The sequence below is a fragment of the Azolla caroliniana genome, unplaced genomic scaffold, assembly GCF_043228905.1.
Source record: "Azolla caroliniana isolate FFs.n. ecotype wild unplaced genomic scaffold, voAzoCaro1.0.p SCAF_21, whole genome shotgun sequence".
Taxonomy (NCBI): domain Eukaryota; kingdom Viridiplantae; phylum Streptophyta; class Polypodiopsida; order Salviniales; family Salviniaceae; genus Azolla; species Azolla caroliniana.
Window position 1 is genome coordinate 1598499 of NW_028230456.1, and position 23462 is coordinate 1621960.

Consider the following 23462-nt stretch of genomic DNA (forward strand, 5'->3'; position numbering starts at 1 on the left):
TACATAATCAAACTTCTACATCACAATAAAAGATTGAATTGTTTGTGTATCAAATTCTAATGTACATCCTATCAATAAAGTGTTTTTATTAGCGGAAAGCATGCATCATAAAGCTAGACACAAGATTTGACCTTCAAGTTTGGGGTATGGCCCTTATCAACTTGAACTCAACAGACCAAAAATCCACTCAAATAACTCAGTCAAAAGTGTGTTTATTAGAAATATATATATAGAAGCTAATCATTAAAATATATGCATACTTTGAATTAGAGGTAAAATATGTGCATGCACCTAATGGCATTTGGTCAAGGACATGGAATGCAAGCATGCAATTAACAAGAAAGAGAACCGTGCCGGAGAACATGCTTGTTTGTAGCGCAAGTGGACAGTGGGCAATAATCTACATACATATGAATGATTAACAAAATCAATCCCATCTCATTGAGATGGTATGGTATGGTATGGTAAAAGGAGTAAATTATGATGGAAGTCCCCCCCCCCCCCCCTCTCTAGAATATGAGTGTCTCAAGATGCTTCCCTAATTGACAAGATGTGTGTTCCAAAATGGGTTTTTGTAAGTCTTTACTATGGTATCACATGATATGACAATCGGAATTGGTTTGGCTGAAGTATTGGGGCGCGACATAAAGCATACACGGGCATTGGTATGTTTGGGATGTGGAGGGTGTAATGTCGGCGGGCGTGACCACGGTGTTGGCGGGTTGCGGCCACACTTGCACATGTTCGCCCAAGGCCAACGACAGATCCCTCAACACCTTCTCCTTGTCAATCTTCTTGCCCTTCACTATCACCTTCTTCTCATCGAAGTCGATCGACACGAGCTCGATACCTAAGGGAAACACCGTCCGCCCATCCGTCCATCCAATCGGATCAAAAGAAACAAAAGAAGAATCAAAAGGAGAATTCTCGACACATTATGCGATCGATCGACTTCATCGAGTCGATCCTGCAGGTGGTGTAGTGTTTATGCAGATTGAATTCATGGACAATGATTTGATGCATTCTTACCTTTGAAATTTTTGATGATTTGGGCGATTTCGTAGCGAGATGAGGCCGAGGACATGGGGACTTTGAGAACCAACGTCTCTTCCTTCTTCTCCTCCGACCCCATGATATGGTATTAGGAGGAGGAATAGAAACAGAGGAAGAAGAAGATTATGATGATGATGGTTGAAGAAACAGAAGAAGAAGAAGAAGAAGAAGAAGAAGAAGAAGAAGAAGAAAAGAGAGAGAGAGAGAGTCTAGGAAATTGTTGTGGTCCACACAAGAAAAACAAAAAAAAAGAGTCCACAAGACTTCCAAAAGTCAAATGTGTGCGAGTCTTTCTTCTTGTCTTTATATGTAGAAAGAAACTTAATTGTTTTTCGCTGCTTCCGTGATGAACAAGGCATTTGCTGATGCAACGATTTCATCGCACCACATTTTCATGGACTCTTGGCAACTACGAGACCTTGTCATCACGTTAAAAAAAATAAATTACTCGTACATGATGAGCTAATCTGTCGGACTTCACATGTGACAAATGTTTGGAGGATTGTGCTCCGCCTATCCAGCAAGAAATTAGCATTCCCGAGTTGCCACCATGGGGATACCTGGCCTTGAATGCTCGAGAAACATCGAGCATTGCCTTATCATAGTGTCGGGATAGTGCTCAATGAGCCTATTAAGCCAATTATACACAATACCAAAAGAAACTCCTAAATATCCCTCATAATAGGGCGTCCCAACTTCCTCGATGGTTGCCAAACATTGTTTCAAGTTGGCTTTGTTTCATTGAATCGGTCAATGCGAGCAAGCCAATTGACATGACCAACCAACTAAATGGGTTGTAAATATTTAGGGATGGCTTTGTCACCATTGGAGAAATATAGAATTTGCCATATCGTCAATACTTTATCGACAAACCATGATTTTATGTCAATCAATTAGCAGTTATCATAGATCTGCAAACCTGTCTGAAGATCTTTGACGTTGGTGCCATAACTCATGTGTGATCTCTAAGGACAATAAGAAAACCTATTTAGTATCTTGCACATACATCAAATACAGATATGTTAGTATATACGATATACATATAGTGAAACATTCACGTTCACTTTTAGTTTATTATATATGCAAACAATCCAAGATGTGCATGAGCATAAAAAAGAAGACATCATTTATCCCATGAGGGATCTACACATATTTTAATTGATTGTATCAAGAAAATTATACTTGCGATGTCTATACAAACTTAGAAACTTTACTCGTCCATTCAAAAGGCCGGTTCTTAAAATATCCATTTGTTTTTCTTTTCAATGGCATAGTATTTCGAGCCTTGACAACAGAATGACAAATTGAAAGACATGTCCAAGTTTGATCCAATACACTGCAATGTTTGTTTAACGTTGTTTAGAATATGCCTTGCAAAAATGTTAGATTGCATAAAGTAAAATGATATGCATGGGACATTTGTTCTTTGAAAAGAAAATTCTAATCATTGATCCTAACCTTTTGCAATAAACATGATATCACTATCTAATATGCACAAACTTGTCGTAAAAAGAATCACAACTCAAAAAGTTAAAAGCAACTCAGCTAATGAGACAACCATAACCTATAATTGGACATTCAACGGTTTGGGCTACATGGTGTACTTTCATGTCTGCCTACTCAAATAAATACCCTTCACCCTACAACAAACCCCACATTTCTTGGGACAAATGGTTTTATACCACATCAACATGGATGAGTGGCAACTCAAAAAAAAGGTAATATTGTGGATGTTGTAATATTTCATCACAATCTCTTTTTTCAATAATGCATTCTATAATAGATTGTAACTATAAATAATACTTTGGATGCCTCAAAAAATATGCATGTTGCTTAATGTTTTAATTATTAGATCTTTGTGACACCTATTTTTTTAACATGGTTTGATCGGTCAATCTGAGCATTGTATTTCATAGGGTTGTTCTACGAAATTTGTTATATTATATAGTTTCAACATAATTGTTTATTACATAAAGTTCAATTTCCTTGTGGTTTTTCTTTACTCATTATATGTAAATGATTTTCGAACTTACCTTACGAATATTATGAGAGAGGACCTACAATTCTCAATCATTTCTTCACTTTCACTCAACTTCAATAACTTTCACAATTACAGTGTGTTCCGAGAGTGTTTTATACACATAGATTGAGGAACATATATCCTTGTATTATTTAATCGAACAGATGGACATCCATGACAAAGCTATTGGTAACAACTTACTTTTGTTAAACCAATTGAACTATTGCCTATTTATTTATTTTTGTTGTAGAACACTAACCTTCCACTAGTTCTAGGTTACACTTATCACATGGGTCTTCCTCAATTACTTTTTCATCAAATGTCTTAAGAATATGCACATCTTTCCATCTTTTCTCCACCGTTTTGTTGAACTACGATTTTACACGTCTCCCAGATAGAAAGACAAGCAAACGTGTTTTGAACCTTGTCCAAATTATGGTTGCAATAAGTCCCATAAAAAACTAATTACATGCTTAATTGTAATTGCCATGTCATTATTTGGATCAATTTTGAAACTAAAGTAGATATTTTCATAGTTCTATAACTTATAAGCATATTTGTACAAATAACATAGATGTTTACACATTGGTTTTACTGTTCCTATCCAAGTAATGAGCAATTCCATAAATGGTGTGTTTAAGGTCCCATAACATTGTATAATAGATCTATTTTGAAACTAAAGTAAATATTTTCATAGTTCTATAACTTATAAGCATATTTGTACAAATAACATAGATGTTTACACATTGGTTTTACTGTTCCTATCCAAGTAATGAGCAATTCCATAAATGGTGTGTTTAAGGTCCCATAACATTGTATAATAGATCTATTTTAAAAAATGAAAAAAGGCAACTCTTGGATATCCGTCATCCCACCATCAAGCTAACTGCAGTGATCCATGATTGTCTTACATAAATACACAGCTTATAGTCGAACTAAAATACCATTATCTTCTTCAAACACTTTAATGAATTCAAAGCTGTGCTTATATTTGAGGATCTAAAAAATTTCAAATATAAGAGGCAGCTATGAAATTTTGTTTTATACCTAATAGAACATGAATCTTAACCAAATCTTTTTTTTGGGAATTATAGATGATAAAAATAGAGATATATGGAGCTTAGGGAAGACGTATGAAGCCCCAACAGCGCTTCATGTGAAATCTAACAAATATCCAACACTTCCCACCAATTCATGGAATTTGGGCAATCAAAAAGAGAACAATGCACCCAGATGCAATTTAATTACTTCCACGAGCAGTTCCCTAGCATTATCTAGGACACAAAAAGCTTATAAGTAGACATGTTTGGTAAATTAGTTTGGCTCATGGTATCAACAAAGCACTTAAAAGCAAAGGAGGCAAAGATGACCAATGAGAAAATGAAAAAAACGGACCATGTTGAATAATCTTATTACACATGAACAGGTGTCCATTGATTTATGCTCTTTGGCGAGTTTTTATCTCGTACAAGTATTTGGTGGATGTGACTTGAAAGAGCAATCTTCGGAGAAGTTTTCCCAATTCTCACAAAAACATTACAAAGTGATTATTATTAGGAAGCTTACAAACCATCCAAGAGTATTATTCTCCTAGAGCACCAATGAACCAAAGACATATGTTTGATGGAACAGAAACCAGGACCTCGTGTTCCCGATCTTATGATGTTCACAAAGCAACAGTTTTGCTTTTTTGCTTTTTTGATTTTTTGATTTTTACTAGAGCTACTTTGGTCTGCTCCTATCATTGTGGAAAATATCTTCTGTCATGGATTTGATAGATTTCCCCACACGTCCCAAATTCTTCCCTACCGCAGCTGCAACTAGGCCAGCACTCCGAATGAACCTGGATTTACCATCCCCTATCATTAATGATGCCCCAGTAATATTGCAATAACAAAGAAAAATTTAAGCCTAGAAGTTCTCTCTAATAAAACAAATGAGATAAGCACATACTTGGTGCTGAACTCTTCCGCAGAAAATCCCCTTGCTGTACTAGAGGAGCGCACTGGCGATGGCAGGTGTGGCATTACAGGTGCACCTGATATGCATAATGATTCATGAACAGTAAGAAAAACGGTTAAGAAATTAGAAAAAGACCAAAACTACCACAATAATAAAAAAATGTTGCCACCAACTTCAACAAAGTTAGCAGTGCTATTTTATGGTGATTTAGATCTTTGATTAATTATATACGCATTCGACCACTTACATAAATATTTCAGAAATGTGTTAAATGGCTTGTCTTGAGAAAGAGTAGTTTCGCGTGAACTACACTAAGAAAACATCATTCTTGAGGACACAAGGTCATAAAGGTCCCATATGACATATTCATTTATGGGAGAATCCTTTGTGTTAAATCCAACATCCATTCTAATTTATGAGCCATCTAACACCATGCTTATCCATGTATCCACATAACCTAGGCTGCCAACACTCTTTCTCTTTGAGAAGTACTTCATTTTATATTGGCAAGTTCAAACACTACGTCCTTATTAACATTTGCTAAATCATGAGCTTTTTCAACCCTCACAGCATTCCTTCAAGGTATAATAATGCAAAACTCACCTTCATTATTCTCATCGCTCTTGCGATTCAGTTGTTCTTGCTTGGCTACTGTTGTCCCATGTGATGATGACCCCCTTTCAGCCATCATCTTCAAAGGAAAAAAGTGTACAGATGTCAAACACAAATTCAAGACAAAGCTATAAGACTGAAAATGAAGAAACTCCTGTACGTTGATTCTTCAATGCATTACCACAAGCAGCTACACGATATACCTTCACAAACTCAACAAAATTTTGGAGCTCGCTTCTTGCCAATATAGACTAAAAAGGACCTTCAATAAAAGGAAATGTATAAGTGGCAAAGAAATGCACATGGCTAAAAGGATGGAATGAACTATGCAATTCAAACGATCTGCAGTAGATGATGAGGTTTCCTATAAGCTCCATACTTAAGTTACTAGATGTTCATCTACTGATAAGTAGAAATCAACCATTAGGGCTATTCATCATTGTTGAATTAACATTGATATCTATAAAGCTCGCAATCATTTCGCATATTTTTGTTCGAGATTTCATATCTTGGAATCACAACGCCCCAATTTCGAAGTACACATGTCCTAAGTTGTGGTTGCTGGCCTTAAGGCCTAAGAAAGGAGTGTATCTTGTAGTGGGCCATCTTTGTACCAAGTGATATTTTGGGGCTGATTCATGTTGACATATTTCGGTAGTGATGTGTGTGAACACACTTAGGACACTGCTGTGTGAACACAGTTAGGATAGTGATTAGGACAGTGATTTGTTGATGATATGTTGCTCAGTGGTCCCAATGAGAAGCATATTGCTGAATTTAAGGCTGATTTGCATGCCTCTTTTGAGATGTCAGATTTGGGGCATTTGCATCATTATTTGGGCATTCAATTTATGCAAGTTGATGGTGGAACAGCTTTGTGTCAATCGAAAGACATTGACACATTATTGCAGCGTTTTGGCCTTGAAGACTGTAAACCTATTGCCTCTCCCATGGAGACAGGTTTATGTTTGAGCCTTCATGATGCTGGAGATGCATTTGATCCTGTTCTCTATCAGCAGGCAGTTGGATGCTTGATTTACTTATGCATAACCCGACCTGATATTCAGTTTGTTGTCTCTCAAATGAGCAGGTTTATGCATTGCCCAGGAGTTAAGCATTGGCAGGCAATTAAGCACATCTTTCGCTACTTGAGTGGTACCCAGTCACTTTGGTTGTTTTATCCGAAAGGGAGAACACTACCGCCAGACCTGCATGCTTTTTCTGACTCTGATTGGGCTGGTTGTTATGACACTCGTGTGTCCACAAGTGGTTTTTGCTTCATGCTTGGTAGCTCATGCATATCTTGGTTGAGCAAGAAGCAGCTTACTGTGGCCACTTCAAGTTGCGAGGCTGAGTATAGGGCAGCTTTCACAGCTACAGTTGAGTGTGTGTGGCTCAGACGTCTTTTAGCTGATTTGGGTGTTGGTCAGTCTTCTGCCACCACCATCTTCACTGACAGTCAATGCGCAATGGCAGTTGCGAGGAACCCTGTGTTCCATGCTCGTACTAAGCACATTGAGGTGCATTATCACTATGTCAGGGAAAGGTTCTCCGCTGGAGAGATCAGTTTGGCTTATGTGCCCACGCAAGAGAACATTGCAGACCTCTTCACAAAGGCTCTGTCTAAGCAGAAGTTTGAAGCTTTCCGCAAAGCTTTAGGCTTACTTCCATTTGTGGATTGATCTCTATCCACATAGCTTGGCACTTGCTTAGTCATGAGTGCTAGCTCCTTGTTCACCGCATCACTCCCATGGGGGATTTGTTGACATATTTCGGTAGTGACGTGTGTGAACACACTTAGGACAGTGCTGTGTGAACACACTTAGGATAGTGATGTGTGTGAACACACTTAGGACAGTGATGTGTGAACACACTTAGGACAATGATATGTGTGAACACACTTAGGACAACAGGGGCATTTTTCCCCTCTTTAGGAGGTTTTTTCCCCCTGTCTATATATACTCTCATAACCCTAAAGTGGGTAAGCTTTTTGGGATTCAAAGCAAGAACCCAACAATTCATGTTATCTTGTTTTTCGAGTTAATAATATCAGTTCGGATCACTCTATTCTTTTTCACTTTGGTCATATTTAGATGGGGAGATTCCAAACTATATTGGAATGGGGGTACTGCATTTATACTCATGCCACGTGACTCGAACCATTGCTGCATTTTGGCATACCAACAATGAATGTCTCCATTTTCTGATAGTTGTCTTGGACATAAGTGCCAACCTTGGGTACCTTCGTTTTTGGGGAGCTACCAAAAACGTTGGATACATGTCACTGATCGGAAAAATGCCACGGCGATTATAGGTGCCGCTCCCATCTCTGCCCAGATTCTAACATGGGGCACCGATGCTTTGCTCCTTATCATGCAGGCAATCATTCACATTAAAGGTCTCTCTAAATCTTTCCAATGATTTGCCTTGTTAAGACTCGGTTCCCACGTTTCTACTCCATAGAGAAGATTTGGTGTGACAAGTGTATCAAATAACCACGGCTTAGTTTGTGGCTCTTTGAACTGCAAATGTGCACATTTCTTTCGAGAGTACCAAGGGTTGCATATCCACGAGAAAGTCGGGCACAAGCAGCCTCCCTTAAGGAGAACCTAGGTCCTGTAAATGTTACTCCTAGGTATGTGTAGGAGCGTGTGTATTCCACCTTTGCCTCTCCCAAGGAGAATTCCGGTTTTGATCATGTTACCCATGCTTGAGTGGTGTTAAACACCATCATTTTTGTTTTATCCATGTTGATTGACAAACCTTTGTCCGTACAAAATAGTTTTAAGGCATTTAGATGTCTTTGTAGTCCCTCCGGAGAGTCAGAAATCAGCACAATAGTTTTACCCATGCTTGAGTAGTGTTAAAGGAGGATGTGGGAGTTAGAGAGGTAGTAATGGGTAGTAATATACGATAGAGGGTGATGGGGAGTAATATATCAAGGGGGATTTAGGGATCTATTAAGTTTAGTTTTAACTAGATATTAAGGTAAAGATTTGGACTTAGTCCAACATATAAAAGGCCTAGGGATATTTTTAAGTTCGAGATCTAGGCTAAGGTTAGCGTGTAAGTCGTGTAGAAGTGTTTGGATGCCTAATTTGGGAGTGTTTTTAGAGTATCTAAGCCTAAAAATGGTGGGGGTAAGGGATGATTTAGTTTTTTGCTTATGGAGAAGGGTGTGTCTAAGAGGAAAAGGATGATTACTAAAGTGCCAAGGATAAAAGGGGGTGGGTAACCTTGATTGATGAGTCTATGAAAGAAACGTTTTTTCATTTCTAAGTTACCTAATGGTGTGCTTTCCCTAACTAGGTAACGTTTCAACTCATTAGTAATAAAATGTTGTTTAATATGCATGGGATGGTCTCAAGAGAAAGAGAGATATTGGTAGGAAATGGGTGGTTTTTGGAAACAATTAAAAGAGAACTTAGAGTTCTCTACATTGATCCAAACATCTAAGAATGGGAGTCTAGTAGGGGTGGTTTTGATAGTGAGCTTAATAGAATTATTGGTTTTAAGGCTATAAAAGTTGAGAAACTCAAGAAGTTGAGGTTTGGTACCTACCCAAACCCCGAATGCTTCTTCAATATCTAGTGAAGTAGAAGAGATGAGGTGTAGATTGGGAATTTTCTAGGTGAGATAAGAAAAGACATGCATAGAAAACCGAGAAGTTACTATCATAGTTGTTCCTTTGACTTGATTATCAAAGGGTAAGCAATGGTATTTAGGATTACGGCAATAAGGGTATAGATAAGATTAGTTTTAGCTAAAGAGAAATAGGGAGAGATAATGTGACGGAGTGTTTCTAGTCTTAATTTAAGGGGGATATCGGGATAAAGAGATTCTACATCAAAAGAGAAGATAAAAACTATTAGGAGGGTGTAGGTTTTCTAGTTTTTGGATGAGGGAGTGTGAGTCTTTGAGGTATTGGGTTTGGAGTAATAAAATGGGTAAGAGTTGGTAGTGCAACCATTTAGAGGTTTGTTCGAAGATTGAGTTATTATAAGAGAAAATGGGTCTGAAACCTATAGGTGTTTTATGGCCTTTGGGAGAAAATAGATGTTGGACACTTGGTACCCTTTTAGGGGTTTATGGAGTATATAGTTGGCTTCTAAAATAGAGAGCGTTCCTAGGTTTTTCTTAACTATAATATTAAGTCGGTGTAAGAGTTCTAACGGGAAGTGGATTACTTTCTTGTAAGTGGTGGTATCGACGAGATGGTTTATGGCCTTTTCATAAAATAGGTGTCCTTGTCTAGGACACACACTGATGTTTTTGTCGATCGGGAGAATGATAATTTGTATATTATTTCTAAGGCTTTTAAAGGCTGTGCGGCAGTGTAGTGGTGTTCTAGTGGGTTTGGGTCTAGGCTATTGAGTTTTTGTCTAAGGAGGATTTCAGGTTTTTTAATTATATCCTCAGGAGGAGGATATTTAAAGGGTGGTTTCCAATTAGGATTAGGTAATTTGAATGGATTGAGAGGGGGTGAGTTATTATGTACACAGAAATGTTGTAAAACGTTAGGACTTAAACTAGCAAATTCCTAAGGATGATAGTGGGCGTGGGAAGAGAGGAAGGTGGAATGTATTTAAGTGCTAAACCTAGTAATTGTGTTTCATTTTTTGTCAAGGGGTGCTATGATAGGTTATTGATTTTACTATCTATTTCAAGGTTTTGGTTTCCAAAATTTTGTTCTTTGTCTATTTTTACGGGGTTTCTTAAGGTGTGGGAGGAAAGGGAATGATGTTTCTACCTTTCCTAGCCACATGAAGGTGTCAGAGGTAGAGGTGGGCCTATTAAGGATGCAAAATAAATGCTTACAAGGGTGAACAGTGTGTCTAAAGTGCTTATTGACACGTTTAGCACGCACCCAATTATCAAAAAGTAATGTAGGGCCATCGGTGTGATAGATGAGTGAGGGGGAGAAAGAGGGGAGAAGAGGAAACGCTTGATCAAAGGGGCCGCGTAAGTGTGTAGGGAAAGGGGACTTTGAGGGGGGGAACAAAGAGTGGGGGGTAATTAGGGTTATCCTTCTTTGCGTGTAGAGAAGGAGTTGGGAGAAGGGGCGGCGCGTATATATGTCGATTGCCATACGCAGTCCCGTGCAACGCACTATGGGATGAGGGGAAGGGGTGTGCAAGCTGGCTATCATACTCAGTCCCACACTCAATTACAAGGGGGGGGGGGGGAAGGCGGATGATTAAGGCCGAGGTCAGTAGTAGCTCCATGATGAACGTTCTGGAGGAGCTGACGTCTTCGTGTTGCCCCATCATCAAAGGACTTCTTATGCGTGTAGTGGTGAAAAAGAAGGGGTGGATGATCTTGGTGATGGTTCTGAGCGGCATTAGTTTGTTGAAATTATTGATTTGATGTATTTGGCAAGTACGGTCGATGATTAGCCGGTGGAAGCTCATGGACGATATTTGAAGACATTGGACCAGCTTAGTTGGGAGAATGATGAGGGCCAGTTGCTGTGAATAACATCGGATGACGAGGATATAGTTATGTCGAATGGTATTGGTGTGGTACATTCCTGGATTGTGGTATGTGAGGGTTATAGAAATGGACTTTCGGTCCTTTAGGGTTGGGATAGGAGTTAATTATTTGTTTGACTTCATTGGTTGTCATGTTGCAAGAGATTCAATGCTTGGTGGCGAGGTCATGGTGGTGGTTTCAAGTTATTATTGGACATAGGGTTAGAATTAGTATTAGGATAAGGGTTGAGGTTCAAGTTAGGGTTCTTGTTATGGTTAGGGTTTAATTTAAAATTTAGATTTTTGGGGTTACGGTTTTTGTTAAGGTTAATAGTATTATTCATCCCATTTTCTTCAGGAATCATGTATGAGGGACTATCATAAAAAACTTCGTTTTCGTTTTCGTTGTCTCCATCATCCATTGTGATATCTATCTCTCTAATATTGCTAAGATTATTATATCTATTATGTGCTTGTATTTTATCTCTCATTTCTATAGCAGTTTTCTTAAGTGTGTCATCTATATTATGATTAAGAGTGAATTCATCACACATTTTTAGGATTTTTGAGACAAAATCTTGTAGCAAATTTTTAATGGTTTCTTAAAAATTGGTGGGTTCTACATAAGATGACACATCTTGTACATGTTGGGGTTCTTGAAGGATAATGGCAAAGTTATTCAAATCTGACCTCACGGTATTAGGGAAGTCATCTAAAGTTTTAGTGTAGGAATGGACTAGTATGTCTAAATGCTTAATATAACTACTAGTAAGATCCTTATTGTATTGATCAGCAAGGGATAGAAAGTCATTATACATACTAGTGTTGATTTCTTCGTCATCTATCTTTAGCTTAGGGGGATGAGTTCTAAGGCGATAAGGGATTAAATCATGAGAGTAGAAGTTTGAGCTCCTACTAACGGTGTTTTTGGTTTGTTTTTACGTTTAAAGAGTTGTTTAAATTCAGCAAAAACTCTAGTTTTATATTCATCTAAATATTTAGAGTAGAACGATGTATTACATGACAATACCTTACTATTGGAAGTGGAGTTGTTGAGTGAGGGAGATTGGAACCCAAAGTGAACCTACATCGACAGCCCCCGAGCAACCATCCTGTGACGATTTCCCTCAGCCTGCGGTGATGACGTTTGCAACAATGGCCTACCCTCATCAAGCAAAATAGTGCTAACAAAAGGCCACATAAATGCCCCCAAGATAATATTCTCTCCCTCCCTCAACAACTCTACATCTAATACTAAGGTACCGTCATCTACGACATCATTTTTCTCTAAACATTTAGAAAAATATAAAACTAGTTTGTTAGCTGAATTTAAACAACTCTTTAAATGTACAAAACAAGCTAAAAATACCCTTAGTAGAATCTCGAATAATCTCATGATTTAATCCCTAGTTTTTATATCTTACTACTCAATATAATAAGGATCTTACCAATAGTTACATTAAGCATCTAGACCTTCTAGTCCATACCTACACTAAAACTTTAGATGACTTCCCCAATATTGTTAGGTTCGATTTAAATAACTTTATTGTTATCCTTCAAAAACCCTAACATTTACAAGATGTATCAGCTTATGTAGACCTGCCATTTTTCAAGAAATTGTTAAAACTTGGCTACAAGAGTTTGCTTCAAAAAATTTGCAGATGTGTGATGAATTCGTGCTTAATCATGATATAGATGATACACTTAAAAAAACAACCACAGAAATGACAGATAAAATACAAGCACATAATGGCTATGCTAGCCCTAGTAATGTCAGAGAGATAGATCTCACAAGGGAGGATGCAAAAGAAGGAAATGAAACTGATTATTTTTATGGTAGTCCCTCATACATGATTCCGGAAGCAAATGGGATAAATCATACAAAACAAATTGTCTATTATACTATTAATCTCAATAAAAATAACTTCAACCCCACACCTAACCCTAGGCAAAATCTAAACTTTAAACTAAACCCTAACCCTAATCCTAACGACGCTAACCCTAACTTTATATTCAAAAACATTACTAACCCTTAATCCTTACCCTATCCCTAACCCTAATACTTCCAATAATAACTTGAAACACGACCACGGCACCAAGCATCCAAACTTCTCTTCACCTACAACACCGTAACCAATGAAGTCAAACAAACAATTAACCCCCATCCCAACCCTAATGGACCAAAAGTCCATTTCTATAACCCTCACCTACCCCCGTTTACGAATCTCTGCACCAACACCATACATATCGTAACCATCCGACATAACCATATCCTCTTCATTCAACAGTATTCCCATCAATTGGTCCTGACCATCTTCCCAACCTAGCTAGTCAAGTGCCTCCATGTATCACCCACGAACTTCACTCACCTCATAATTGTCAATCGTACTTGCCAAATACATCAAATCAACAATTTCAACGACCTCATATTGTTAGGAACCACCACTGGGATCACCCGTACCCTCTCCTTCACCGCCACAACATAGACATGTCTGCCCTTCCAGCACATTCACCACGAAGCTACTACCAGCTACGGCTATAATCACACTCCCTTGCACCATCCTATATATGAGCATGGAACTGTCTGATAGCCAACTCACACACCCTTCCCCCTCCCTCCATGGCATGATGCACAAGACTGCATATGGCAGCCGGCATACATACGCGCCGCCCCTCCTTCCAACTCCTCCCCACACATAGGGGAGCATCACACCTCGCGTTTTCAGAACGCTAATTACCCCCCACTCTCTGCTCCCTCCTCACACACACACGGCCTCTTTGAACAAGTAATAAAACCCCGTTTACTCACCATACTACCCCAACTCACATCCAACTCACAAACACTATAGAAATACATCATAAAAATTCATCATTGTTACTAGATGTTCATCTACAAATAAGCTCCCTACGTAAGTTACTAGATGTTCATCTACAAATAAGTAGAAATCAACCATTAGGGCTATTCATCATTGTTGAATTAACATTGATATCTATAAAGCTCCCAATCATTTCGCATATTTTTGTTCGAGATTTCATATCTTGGCATCTCAAAGCCCTAATTTCAAAGTGCACCTATCCTAAGTTGTGGTAGTCAGCTGACCACCTTTGGCAGCATTATGATCTAGTTCGATAATTCGCCATAAACTTCATCCTTTTTGTTTTCAGTAAGACAGGACTACATATTGATTTTTCATTGCTTTAACTTCAACGGTACTTTTCCACTCAGGTGCATACGTTATTCTTGTGACTCTTAACATCCATTACCCGCACAAATAGAGCTGCACAGTTCAAATCAATGGCAACACTTCTATATAGCTGCCTATTCTATTCTATTCAGGATTGATATTGATTCATTTTGTTGCTTTGCCAACATTCATGTGATTCATTCTCTCAATGTCTGGCCTACTGTGCACCACTTGGTTTTGGTACAAGGCTATATCCAACCTACATTAAAATGAAAATTTATCTAGTCCATTATATGTATTTAAGGACTATTTTCTTTTTTTGCACATGCTTACTGTTCATTAGTACCAAATAGTAAATTCTGCTTACACAATTGACCATCTACATATTAAAAACACTAAGCTTGAAATATAAAGAGTTCTCAAACCTCTATGCCCATACAAAATGGAAGTTCATGCATTTGTAGCTCTGAATCAGTTTTCGTGGCTGAGGGTTGATGGTTCCGATAAATAGAATAACCAACACATGCATATTTGAAATCAACGAGAGTTTTTCCATCTTTTGTTATTTCTTGCTCAGATTTTGGGTATTTAGGCACTGCAAAAAAATACATGACAGAACAATATTTAGATTTAACTCTGCGTACCTAGAAATTGAGCTGTAGAATATTTTGCAAACTTCCACAGCAGATATTTTGCGATGAAGTTTGCTTGATTTATAGATCTTTAATGTAATCCAACAATATGGCTAAAGGAAATTCATTGGAGCTGTCATTTTATAACATGTCTTAAGGAGATGGAAAACAAGGACGTCAAATAAAACCTATACATAAACAAAAACACTAACACTGAAACATCTAAAATGTAAATTAGCTTTATTTAGTAATGGAAAGAAATGAAAGCACTAACTTTTTAAATAAATTAATAAACACATTCAATAACAAATAGGAAGAAATATGAACTATCCAAATTAAAAATCAGTCACTGAAGAGTATCAAAAAATAGGTAGACAAATTCTCCATTCTAACTTCCATTAGAAACCCTGCAATAGCTAACAAAAAGGCCTCTCAGACATCAGTGAGCCATTCCAATGGAACATGTGATGAGGACAGATACTCCTATGAGATAGCTGAGGTGAAATTAGGTTGCAACTTTCCCTGACTCCTATAGATTTTGAGACTAATCCCTGATATATGGAAGTTAGAAACAAGTTGAAGACAATTAGAAAAATTTATTTCCATCATATTCTACTTGGATGAATAGGGCCTCCAATAGTACATCATCAAATTCACTTCTTTATAAACAACTCTTATCTGCTCTGATTACCCCTCCATTGCCTTTTGCATGTCGTCGTGTCATCTCATCATTTAAAAAAATGGTAAACGAACTGTGTACAAAAAAATTAGCATTTCGTGCCACTGTGGCATCCAAGCACATTCAATGGATGAGATGTCTCTCGTTGCAGTTTTTGATTGTGCAGTGTAAGAAATATTGAATGTGGGCCCACTTTGTATGAAAAGCTTCATAACCTCTTCTGTTGCAATGTTTATTTCAGACTTTTAGACCCCATCTTTGACATCACCATTTTTAAAAACAGATGGCTGTCCTCTTTTGTTGAAATTTTTGCTTTTGTGACACATTAAATCCACTAGGATACCCAGTGTAACTTAGCAGAAGTTTCCAGAACTGCTGCATTTATATGTTTTTATCTCAGAAAAGAAAACTCTCCTTTCAACAAATTTGACAGATGTTACACAATAACAGTTCTATATCATACTAAACGCATTTTGTTGCTATAGTAGCCGGGTGCAATTTTTCCCTGACTCTGATGTATATCTCCTCATTTAGAGGGGCACACTGCAATCATAACTTTGATCTTGTTTACTAAGGTTCCCAATCACAGAAGACTAGATCTGTATTGATGCATTAAAGCATGAGGTTGAAATGATTAATCTTGGTCTCCTCCAATTCTTCCTTGATTTCACTGATATGGAGGCATCTGATGAGATTTTCCTTCAACCAACATATACACGTGTGTTCATCGCTGGGTTACATATGGTGGAGTCTGGTTCTATCTCCTCTACCTATGTATGCTGATAAAAAAGATGGTACAGCATTGAGAGGCAATGAATGTAACTTTACTTTATGGCCTCTAAAATACTGCACCATTCGAATTTCAATCTTTAATTAACATAGCATGATGTCCTGACAATTTGCAAAACCCATCCATCATTAATAACGAGAACATTCAGGAGATTCATGATAACCCCCATGTTGATTGGCAGCAAACTTAACAATTTCTGTAATAAAGAATTTTCTTAACTGCTTTCTGTAATTTATTTTTCTATGACAACTTCAAAGCCACAAATGACTCTTTCATTTCTATACTGATAGAAATTGAAGAATCATAGATTCGTTCTCCTCTTTGTCGGCCGCATAAGCTCCTATTTTAGATTGATGAGGGAGAGCAATCGCAGAGAGATTTCAATAGGCATCGATCAATGTAAGATAAAAGAACGCATTGGATTCTTGAAAGTTTCACACAGAAATTCAAAGGGAAAAAAAAAATGTGAAAGGAGATTAGTATAACAGACCTCGATGCTGAGGGCGGCTGAGGCCAACACAGAGGGGTTCGGGCCGTCTTCCTCCTGATCCAGGCCCATCTCGGAGGGAAGGGAGGTAGAGCACCCCTCTGCAACTCCTACCTTCAGGGGCAGTCCTGCCACTCGAGCCTGAGGTTGAGGCTGAGGCTTCATCTTCGCCATTCATGCTCTGCTCTGGTCTTCTCTGACAGGTAGGTCTCTCTGGCTGGCCTGGCTTCCCTTGGATCAGCAGGAGCTAGAATGAAGGAAGCTCTGAAATCTGAACTACTGCTGCTGCTGCTGCTAGGAATCAAGAAACGGTTCGGTTTCGGCTTAGACGGTTCTTCCTTGTCCAAACCAAGCGGTTAAGCCTTAACCGGTTTTGAAGTTTTCAAACTTGAACCGAACCGAACCCTGAACTGTTTAAGCCTATACCGGTTTGTAATAACCGTTTAGACTTAACCAGTTTGTAAACCGGTTTGGCAGATGAACCGTTGACCACAAGTTGTAGGATATGTCATCGTTCGACCCCACAGATAGTCGGTATAGCACACTCTCCTGACCCCGGGCAATCATTGATAACCACAATGGATTATTCTATGACCCATGTACACCATTCATTAGATTTTATTGAATGTCCTATGCTATTAGAGGCAAGTCCTAACTAGGCATTATAAGCCTTCTTCGCAAAAACGAGGTATTTGTTATTGATGCCTATCCAGGTAGCCAAGTCTTAATGCCTCATGTGATATACAAACTTACTTCTTCTTTTTTAGTAACACTTTTATTACTAGTGAATAACCTCAAAGTGAGGTGAAAACCCACAAAGAATAAAGAGAAAAATACAAGTGTTGATTAGACACTAAAGAACTTAAAAGCACTCAAAGTAAAGAGTGTAAATTTGCAGTGTGATGTCTCTAAGTTGCACACAATCAAATAGAGATTGCCTGAGGGATTGCTTAAAGAAGCTAACTTCATGTAGTTGGTTTCAATCAAAGACCTTATTATTACAAGCCGTCCAAATGGTCAAGAGTGCCCAAAATCTTTTCCATTGAAGAAAATAGGCATTTGTTGGATAAGGTGCACGAAATTTGTCCAAATAGCCAAAAGTATTATTTTGAATCAAGTTACAAAGTTGGTACTTTCCTTAGTACCTGTGCCACCTCTAGATGGAGATCGCAGGATTCAGGATTGAATGTTACAAAAAGGTAACATTGTTATTCCAATGAATAAGGTTACAACACATTCAGTGTATATGTTGTTGCAACCAGCCCCATGGTTTCACAACACACGCAAATGCGTTGTGGCACCTACACAAAACATAGTCTTGGTGGAAAAATAGGCTTACGAGCTTATGGAGTTGTGGTATTCCACTTAAGCAACAAGTATTCCTATGGAGATGCCTATTGGGTGTGCAACCGACTGGGTCGAATCTTCAAAAGCGATCGATAGCCTCACCACATTGTGCAAGATGTGGTGGACGATTGGAAACAGTCCCACACTATATTATGGACTTGCTCATTCACTACATTCTAAAACATTTGTGCAAAGACTAAGTGCATCTCTTTCTCACAAATTTCTTGGTTAAAGGTTTGGGATATACAAACTTACAATTTCCTCGACCATGGAATGAGAGATATCACATGCCAACTCAACAATATATTATGTTACCTCATTGAAGGTATTTATGATAACGCAAAAAATTGCTCTTGTCATAACACCCATTACAAAACAAGGCATGATTATTGGGACAAGTATGTCTCGTTGCATGATCTAATCTCACACGTGATAATGTTTTCTTTATATTAGCTCAAATTTTCAACATGACATTATTCATTTGCAAAATAGTTCTCAACAACTTAATCAATGGATTGACGTTAGTGTCACGTCTTCAAACTTCCATACATTGTCCACGATTTTAATCAACATAAGGGTGCTCTACACATAGACATACAAACTTCTTTATATAATGCCTCTTTCAAAACAAGGTGAATCCAATCATCTTCTTTTATATTAGCACTATTCGAGTTCTCCTTTACCATCGTATCATTTAACGCTCGCACATAATTCTCAATCAAAGTATCCAACATCCCATTCATCACACTCTCTTTAGCTGGCATAAAAACTATCATCATATGTATGAGTTGTACCTTTGAGTGTTTGTCACGTACATGGGAAGATCGGGTGAGGGGATGAGTAGGTGTGTAAAGAGTGTATGATAGTCTAGATGACTAAATTACTATATGAGTGGATGAGGATGATTGGAATCAAAGAAGCACACTTAGGCAAGTAGAGATTGGAAGAGGTGGTGAGTCTAGACACAAGTTACGAGGTTAAGGCAATAGACTAGAGGAACACAAGGGAGGCATGATGACTAGGTTAAGCAATGAGACATATGGTAAAGCAATGATAAGTGAGGCAACTACCTACAACACATTGAATTAGCATCCTAACAATGGCGTTGATCCACTTGAGATCAACTAATTGGAAACCCTCATTTTTAAGCATTACATTTTTGTGTGATGCATTTGTTGTGACCACTAAGATATAAAGAATTGACCTTGTAATACAACTCACAATCTCCCACCCTAACAAAGTTTGCACCTCTGATGAAACTAGTGTCCAACATTTTGATTATCAATTTTAGCCTTGTAACAAAATTATGCATTTTGTAACATTTTGATTATCATTTATTCTTAGAAACACGTATTCAATATCATATTGTTAATCATTGACTAAAAATGTTTGGGTAACTCCCGAAAATGGCCCATTTTGTTGTTGTGACGTAGTCCACTAGAATAAAATATTGTGCCCATTTCCAATATTTTAGTATAATAACGTAAATGAAATAGATGTTTTATTGCCAAGCAAAGGCATCAACACATTCACTATCACTAAGAAGACCTTTTTATAGTAGATATACTCCTCTAATGATTAATAGAAGATTATAAACATCTCAATGTCTCGTATATAGTTATTAATGATACGTGTAATTAAATAAAATAAACACGTGTTTAATGCATCAAGTAGTTGTATGGTGACATTAAAAACTAGTTATTAAGCAAGGATAGAAATTTTCGGTCCATTTGTACATCATCGGACATCATAAATGATATTTCATAACAAAGAATGATTCATTAATCTCCATAAAAATCCATCAAAGAATTGACTAACCAATGATTGTGCATCGAGGAATAATTAGCCAATAATATACATCTCCATAGGATTTGTCAAGGGTGAGTATTAGTGTTCCCTACACGTAAATGAATTAAACAAAATGTAAATAATCAAGTCTTACCTCCGAAACACTCGATATTTGGTGCAACACTTTTGAGCCTTGCGACTAGGCCATTGTCATCATAACCTCAAATACCTATGAGATAGCTTCAAGTATCACCTCGGCATAGCATACTTCATTGTCCATTCTTTTGCTATCTCCTCATAAGCCGATCTTTGTGTTTTGTAGGTGTGTGCAATCTCCGGGACTAGTGGGTCATCAGGATTTGGATCTGTAAGCAATGAGCTTATAGACAATAATACCTTTGTAATTGTCAATGCTGGGCTCCAACTCCCTTTGAGAATGTCCATGCATATGTTCCCACTAGAGCTTATGTTTGGATGATAAACCTATTACAACTCCACATATATACGCGTATAAGTGCATGCTTGATCAACATCTTAGTTATGTGTATTAAAGTTCGTTTGAGTTATTTCTACACATCATTTATAAACTCAATGATGGCTAATAAGTAGCAAAGAGTGTGCTAGTTAGTAACCATGCCAACCAATCACATCCAAAAAATGTGCCAATGAGTGCTTGCAAGGTATTTATGATACGTCGACCATTGAATTGGCCATTTGCCAAAGACATTGAGATAGCATTGGGGTGAATCATTGAAGTAATTACCCTTTATCTGGATTGTGAGAGTTGCAGTTTGTTAAAAGTGAGTGGGTACTAAAAATAAGACAAGATGAGATGAGAGGGGTGAACCATCTAAATTCCTAATACTACAATCCAGACCAACATGTGTCACTCAACGTTCGATTCTGTGGGATCATGGTGAGGTTATCATTGAGCAAAATTGATTCCAAGTCTAGAATCAAAAGTTTCAACATTATTGCGTTCCAATGTTTTCACGAGATATCGGTAGGACCTTACTAAATTTACCTTGGTTTGGAACTGGAGGCGGGGGGGCTTGAAAGGGTAGTCCTGGGGGAACGCAATGCACATGTGGAAGAGGCCACCTGCGTATGGGCTATCGGGGGGGCCCATGATTTGGGCGCGCCATCGAAACATGTCGTCGCCTTCCGGGCCCGCGGTGCATGACCCGGGGGGGTCTCGCTGCAGTTCCACGAGCTCCTTCGCGATACGCTTGCTCGCCATTGAATTCTTACCAACCTTTTTCTTACGTCTGGGATGGATCGGCACTGTAAAAACTAAATTTTTTATATGTATTTGTTAATTATGATGGAACAATGAGCAAACATTGATTAGGGTGGAGGTGTAAAGAAAGCATCCCAATGAGGAGGTCTCTAAGGAATGCAACTGAATTCATTCATCTTTCCCTTATAATCCAATTTCTAAAAACAGACTTTATAAGTACTTCTCTCTCATATACATAACCTAATCCTGCATTTCTTTCCTCTACGCATTAATCTAGTCCTGTAGTCTCGCCATGGTTGCAACTCAGGAACGATTGAAGCATGAACTCGATCTAACATCCTTACACTCAGGTGGATTGAGTTTTAACCTAATTCCCCGGATTCGATTGCAGTGCAGCGGTGGCGGCAGAGCAATGTGTCGATCAATGGTCTCTGATTATGGTATTTATCTGCAGAGAACAAGCCAGATCCAGCCCCCCGCCTTGTGTGATCAGAATTTGTTCTTTCAATGTATGTACTTCAAATGCATTCGATCCTCTGCTTCTTCTTCTTCTTCTTCTTCTTCTTCTTCTTCTTTTGTGTTGGTTCAAAACGGCGCACTGCATCAGAATGGCTCTTTTGACACTTTGTTTTTGTTTCTTTTCACTTTGTCGTTCTAAACATGTGCGTGTGTGTGTACACTGTACACATTATGTATGTATTATTACTTACATATGAGCCATCCCAAACTCACCATTTAGTTAGTTTCCGGCCAACCTCGATACTCACTCACGCACTCACAACATAATCTCTCTCCAATGTTGTTTTGTGACCCTCTCAGGGTATAAATAAAGTTACACGAAAAACAAAGATATTGATGTGTGTTCCAGTGCTCCTGCTCATGGGGACCACTAGAACAAGTATGTATTCTGTATATGTGTCTTGGAGGTAAAGAGCGAATGGATGAGAGAGGTGAACGAACATATTTTAGGAGGCCAGAATGGCCATTGACGCATGCATGGATACATCTTTTTAAATGTTATGTGGTCTTTTAGCAGGGAAGGATAAAAATGGCAAGTAAAACAAATAATAACAATCGCCCAATATATTTGGTCAGTTTATTTACACAATAGCACCCAAATCATGCCAAATTGCAAGTGCTTTTGTTATATCATGGATGCCATGCCGTGTGTATGTTACAAATCAATATTGATCGAATAATCCCTCGTCCATGGACCATCTTATTAGGAAGGTTGAGTATTTGATAGATACACATGAGCATGAAACTATCAATAAATATACATACGTTCAAACGCATGGAAATTTTGTTAAAGCACGACATCTTCTTGCATGTTGCACGAGACAATAAAATATATGCCTCTGGCGTGCATTCTTAAATCAAATGTAGGAAAAAACCAACTCCATTACCATACCGTACTCGTGGCATAATGCCACCCCCCCTTTATCAGCAAATTTCCTCATATATTTGCTGCATGCTCGAGACAATGGACAATTCAACGTATACCTTCTTTTAAGTAAGGTGGTAGGGAGGGGTACTCGCTCTTTCTATCAAGAAACAAAGTGGAGACGTAGGAGCAATGCATTGACAAACTGAGCTAATGGGAGCGAGCCAACGACAATGGATTTTGTATGACAAGAAACCAACCTATCAATCAATATATGTATGTATCTATCTCAAGGGAGTTATAGGTGATTAGACCATTGGTGAACAGACAGACTACTAATTAGTACTCTTGTTCCATGGACAGACAAGCCACACTCTCTCTCTCTCTCTCTCACACACACACATCCTTCTTTTTTCTTTTTATTATTATCGTAATTAGCTTACCCTAGTGGTAAGTCGATAACACTACAAGCACTCCATCTTGGGTTCGAAACCCAATTTCCTAAACTATCTATTATATTCTTCATATATATCTCTATTTCACTAGATGCCAATGTGGTGGCATTGTGGAATGCAGGGGTTGAACCCATGACCACCTGGTCTCCATTGGGCAACCTTACCAACTGAGTTACATCCACCTGGGCACACACGCCATTCTCTCTCTCTCTCTCTCTCTCTCTCTCTCACACACACACACACACACACACACACACCATTTTAACTCCCACCAAAACGTGACGGTGCACCCCAACAGTATCGCCTGCCGGCCATCGCCATCGCCAAGCTTCATCGGCGGCAAGATCATGCATGGTA

The 23462-nt window shown here is 38.3% G+C and overlaps 2 protein-coding genes and 1 long non-coding RNA gene across 3 annotated transcripts; all 3 read right to left on the reverse strand.

Moving 5' to 3' along the window:
* Window positions 1-240: 240 nt before the first annotated feature.
* Window positions 241-1331, reverse strand: LOC147850245 (uncharacterized). The gene is made up of 2 exons (XR_015531650.1): window positions 1030-1331; window positions 241-850 (listed from the first exon to the last, which is right to left on the reverse strand). It is a non-coding gene; the product is annotated as an uncharacterized LOC147850245 (long non-coding RNA).
* A 3120-nt stretch (window positions 1332-4451) lies between these two features.
* LOC147850246 (uncharacterized) lies at window positions 4452-17165 on the reverse strand. The gene is made up of 6 exons (XM_087336298.1): window positions 16895-17165; window positions 14729-14898; window positions 5639-5726; window positions 5027-5111; window positions 4704-4916; window positions 4452-4663 (listed from the first exon to the last, which is right to left on the reverse strand). The coding sequence occupies exons 1-5, from the start codon at window positions 17067-17069 to the stop codon at window positions 4796-4798; spliced, it is 639 nt and encodes a 212-aa protein (XP_087192424.1). The 5' UTR covers window positions 17070-17165; the 3' UTR covers window positions 4452-4663; window positions 4704-4795.
* Window positions 17166-20089: 2924 nt separating this feature from the next.
* LOC147850247 (ubiquitin-conjugating enzyme E2 11-like) lies at window positions 20090-21292 on the reverse strand. Its single transcript, XM_087336299.1, has 2 exons — window positions 21051-21292; window positions 20090-20509 (listed from the first exon to the last, which is right to left on the reverse strand). The coding sequence occupies exons 1-2, from the start codon at window positions 21264-21266 to the stop codon at window positions 20276-20278; spliced, it is 450 nt and encodes a 149-aa protein (XP_087192425.1). The 5' UTR covers window positions 21267-21292; the 3' UTR covers window positions 20090-20275.
* Between the last annotated feature and the right edge of the window lie 2170 nt (window positions 21293-23462).

What these genes read in the sequence shown, in the direction of transcription:
- LOC147850247 (XM_087336299.1), bottom strand. Translation starts at nt 21,266, where the DNA reads ATGGCGAGCAAGCGTATCGCGAAGGAGCTCGTGGAACTGCAGCGAGAC. An exon ending in GCCTCCAGTTCCAAACCAAG is followed by an intron (nt 20,510 to 21,050) that starts GTAAATTTAGTA and finishes GAGTTGTAATAG; the next exon opens with GTTTATCATCCAAACATAAG.
- LOC147850246 (XM_087336298.1), bottom strand. Translation starts at nt 17,069, where the DNA reads ATGAATGGCGAAGATGAAGCCTCAGCCTCAACCTCAGGCTCGAGTGGC. An exon ending in GAGCGATGAGAATAATGAAG is followed by an intron (nt 5,112 to 5,638) that starts GTGAGTTTTGCA and finishes TATGCATATCAG; the next exon opens with GTGCACCTGTAATGCCACAC. An exon ending in GCGGAAGAGTTCAGCACCAA is followed by an intron (nt 4,917 to 5,026) that starts GTATGTGCTTAT and finishes TGGTAAATCCAG; the next exon opens with GTTCATTCGGAGTGCTGGCC.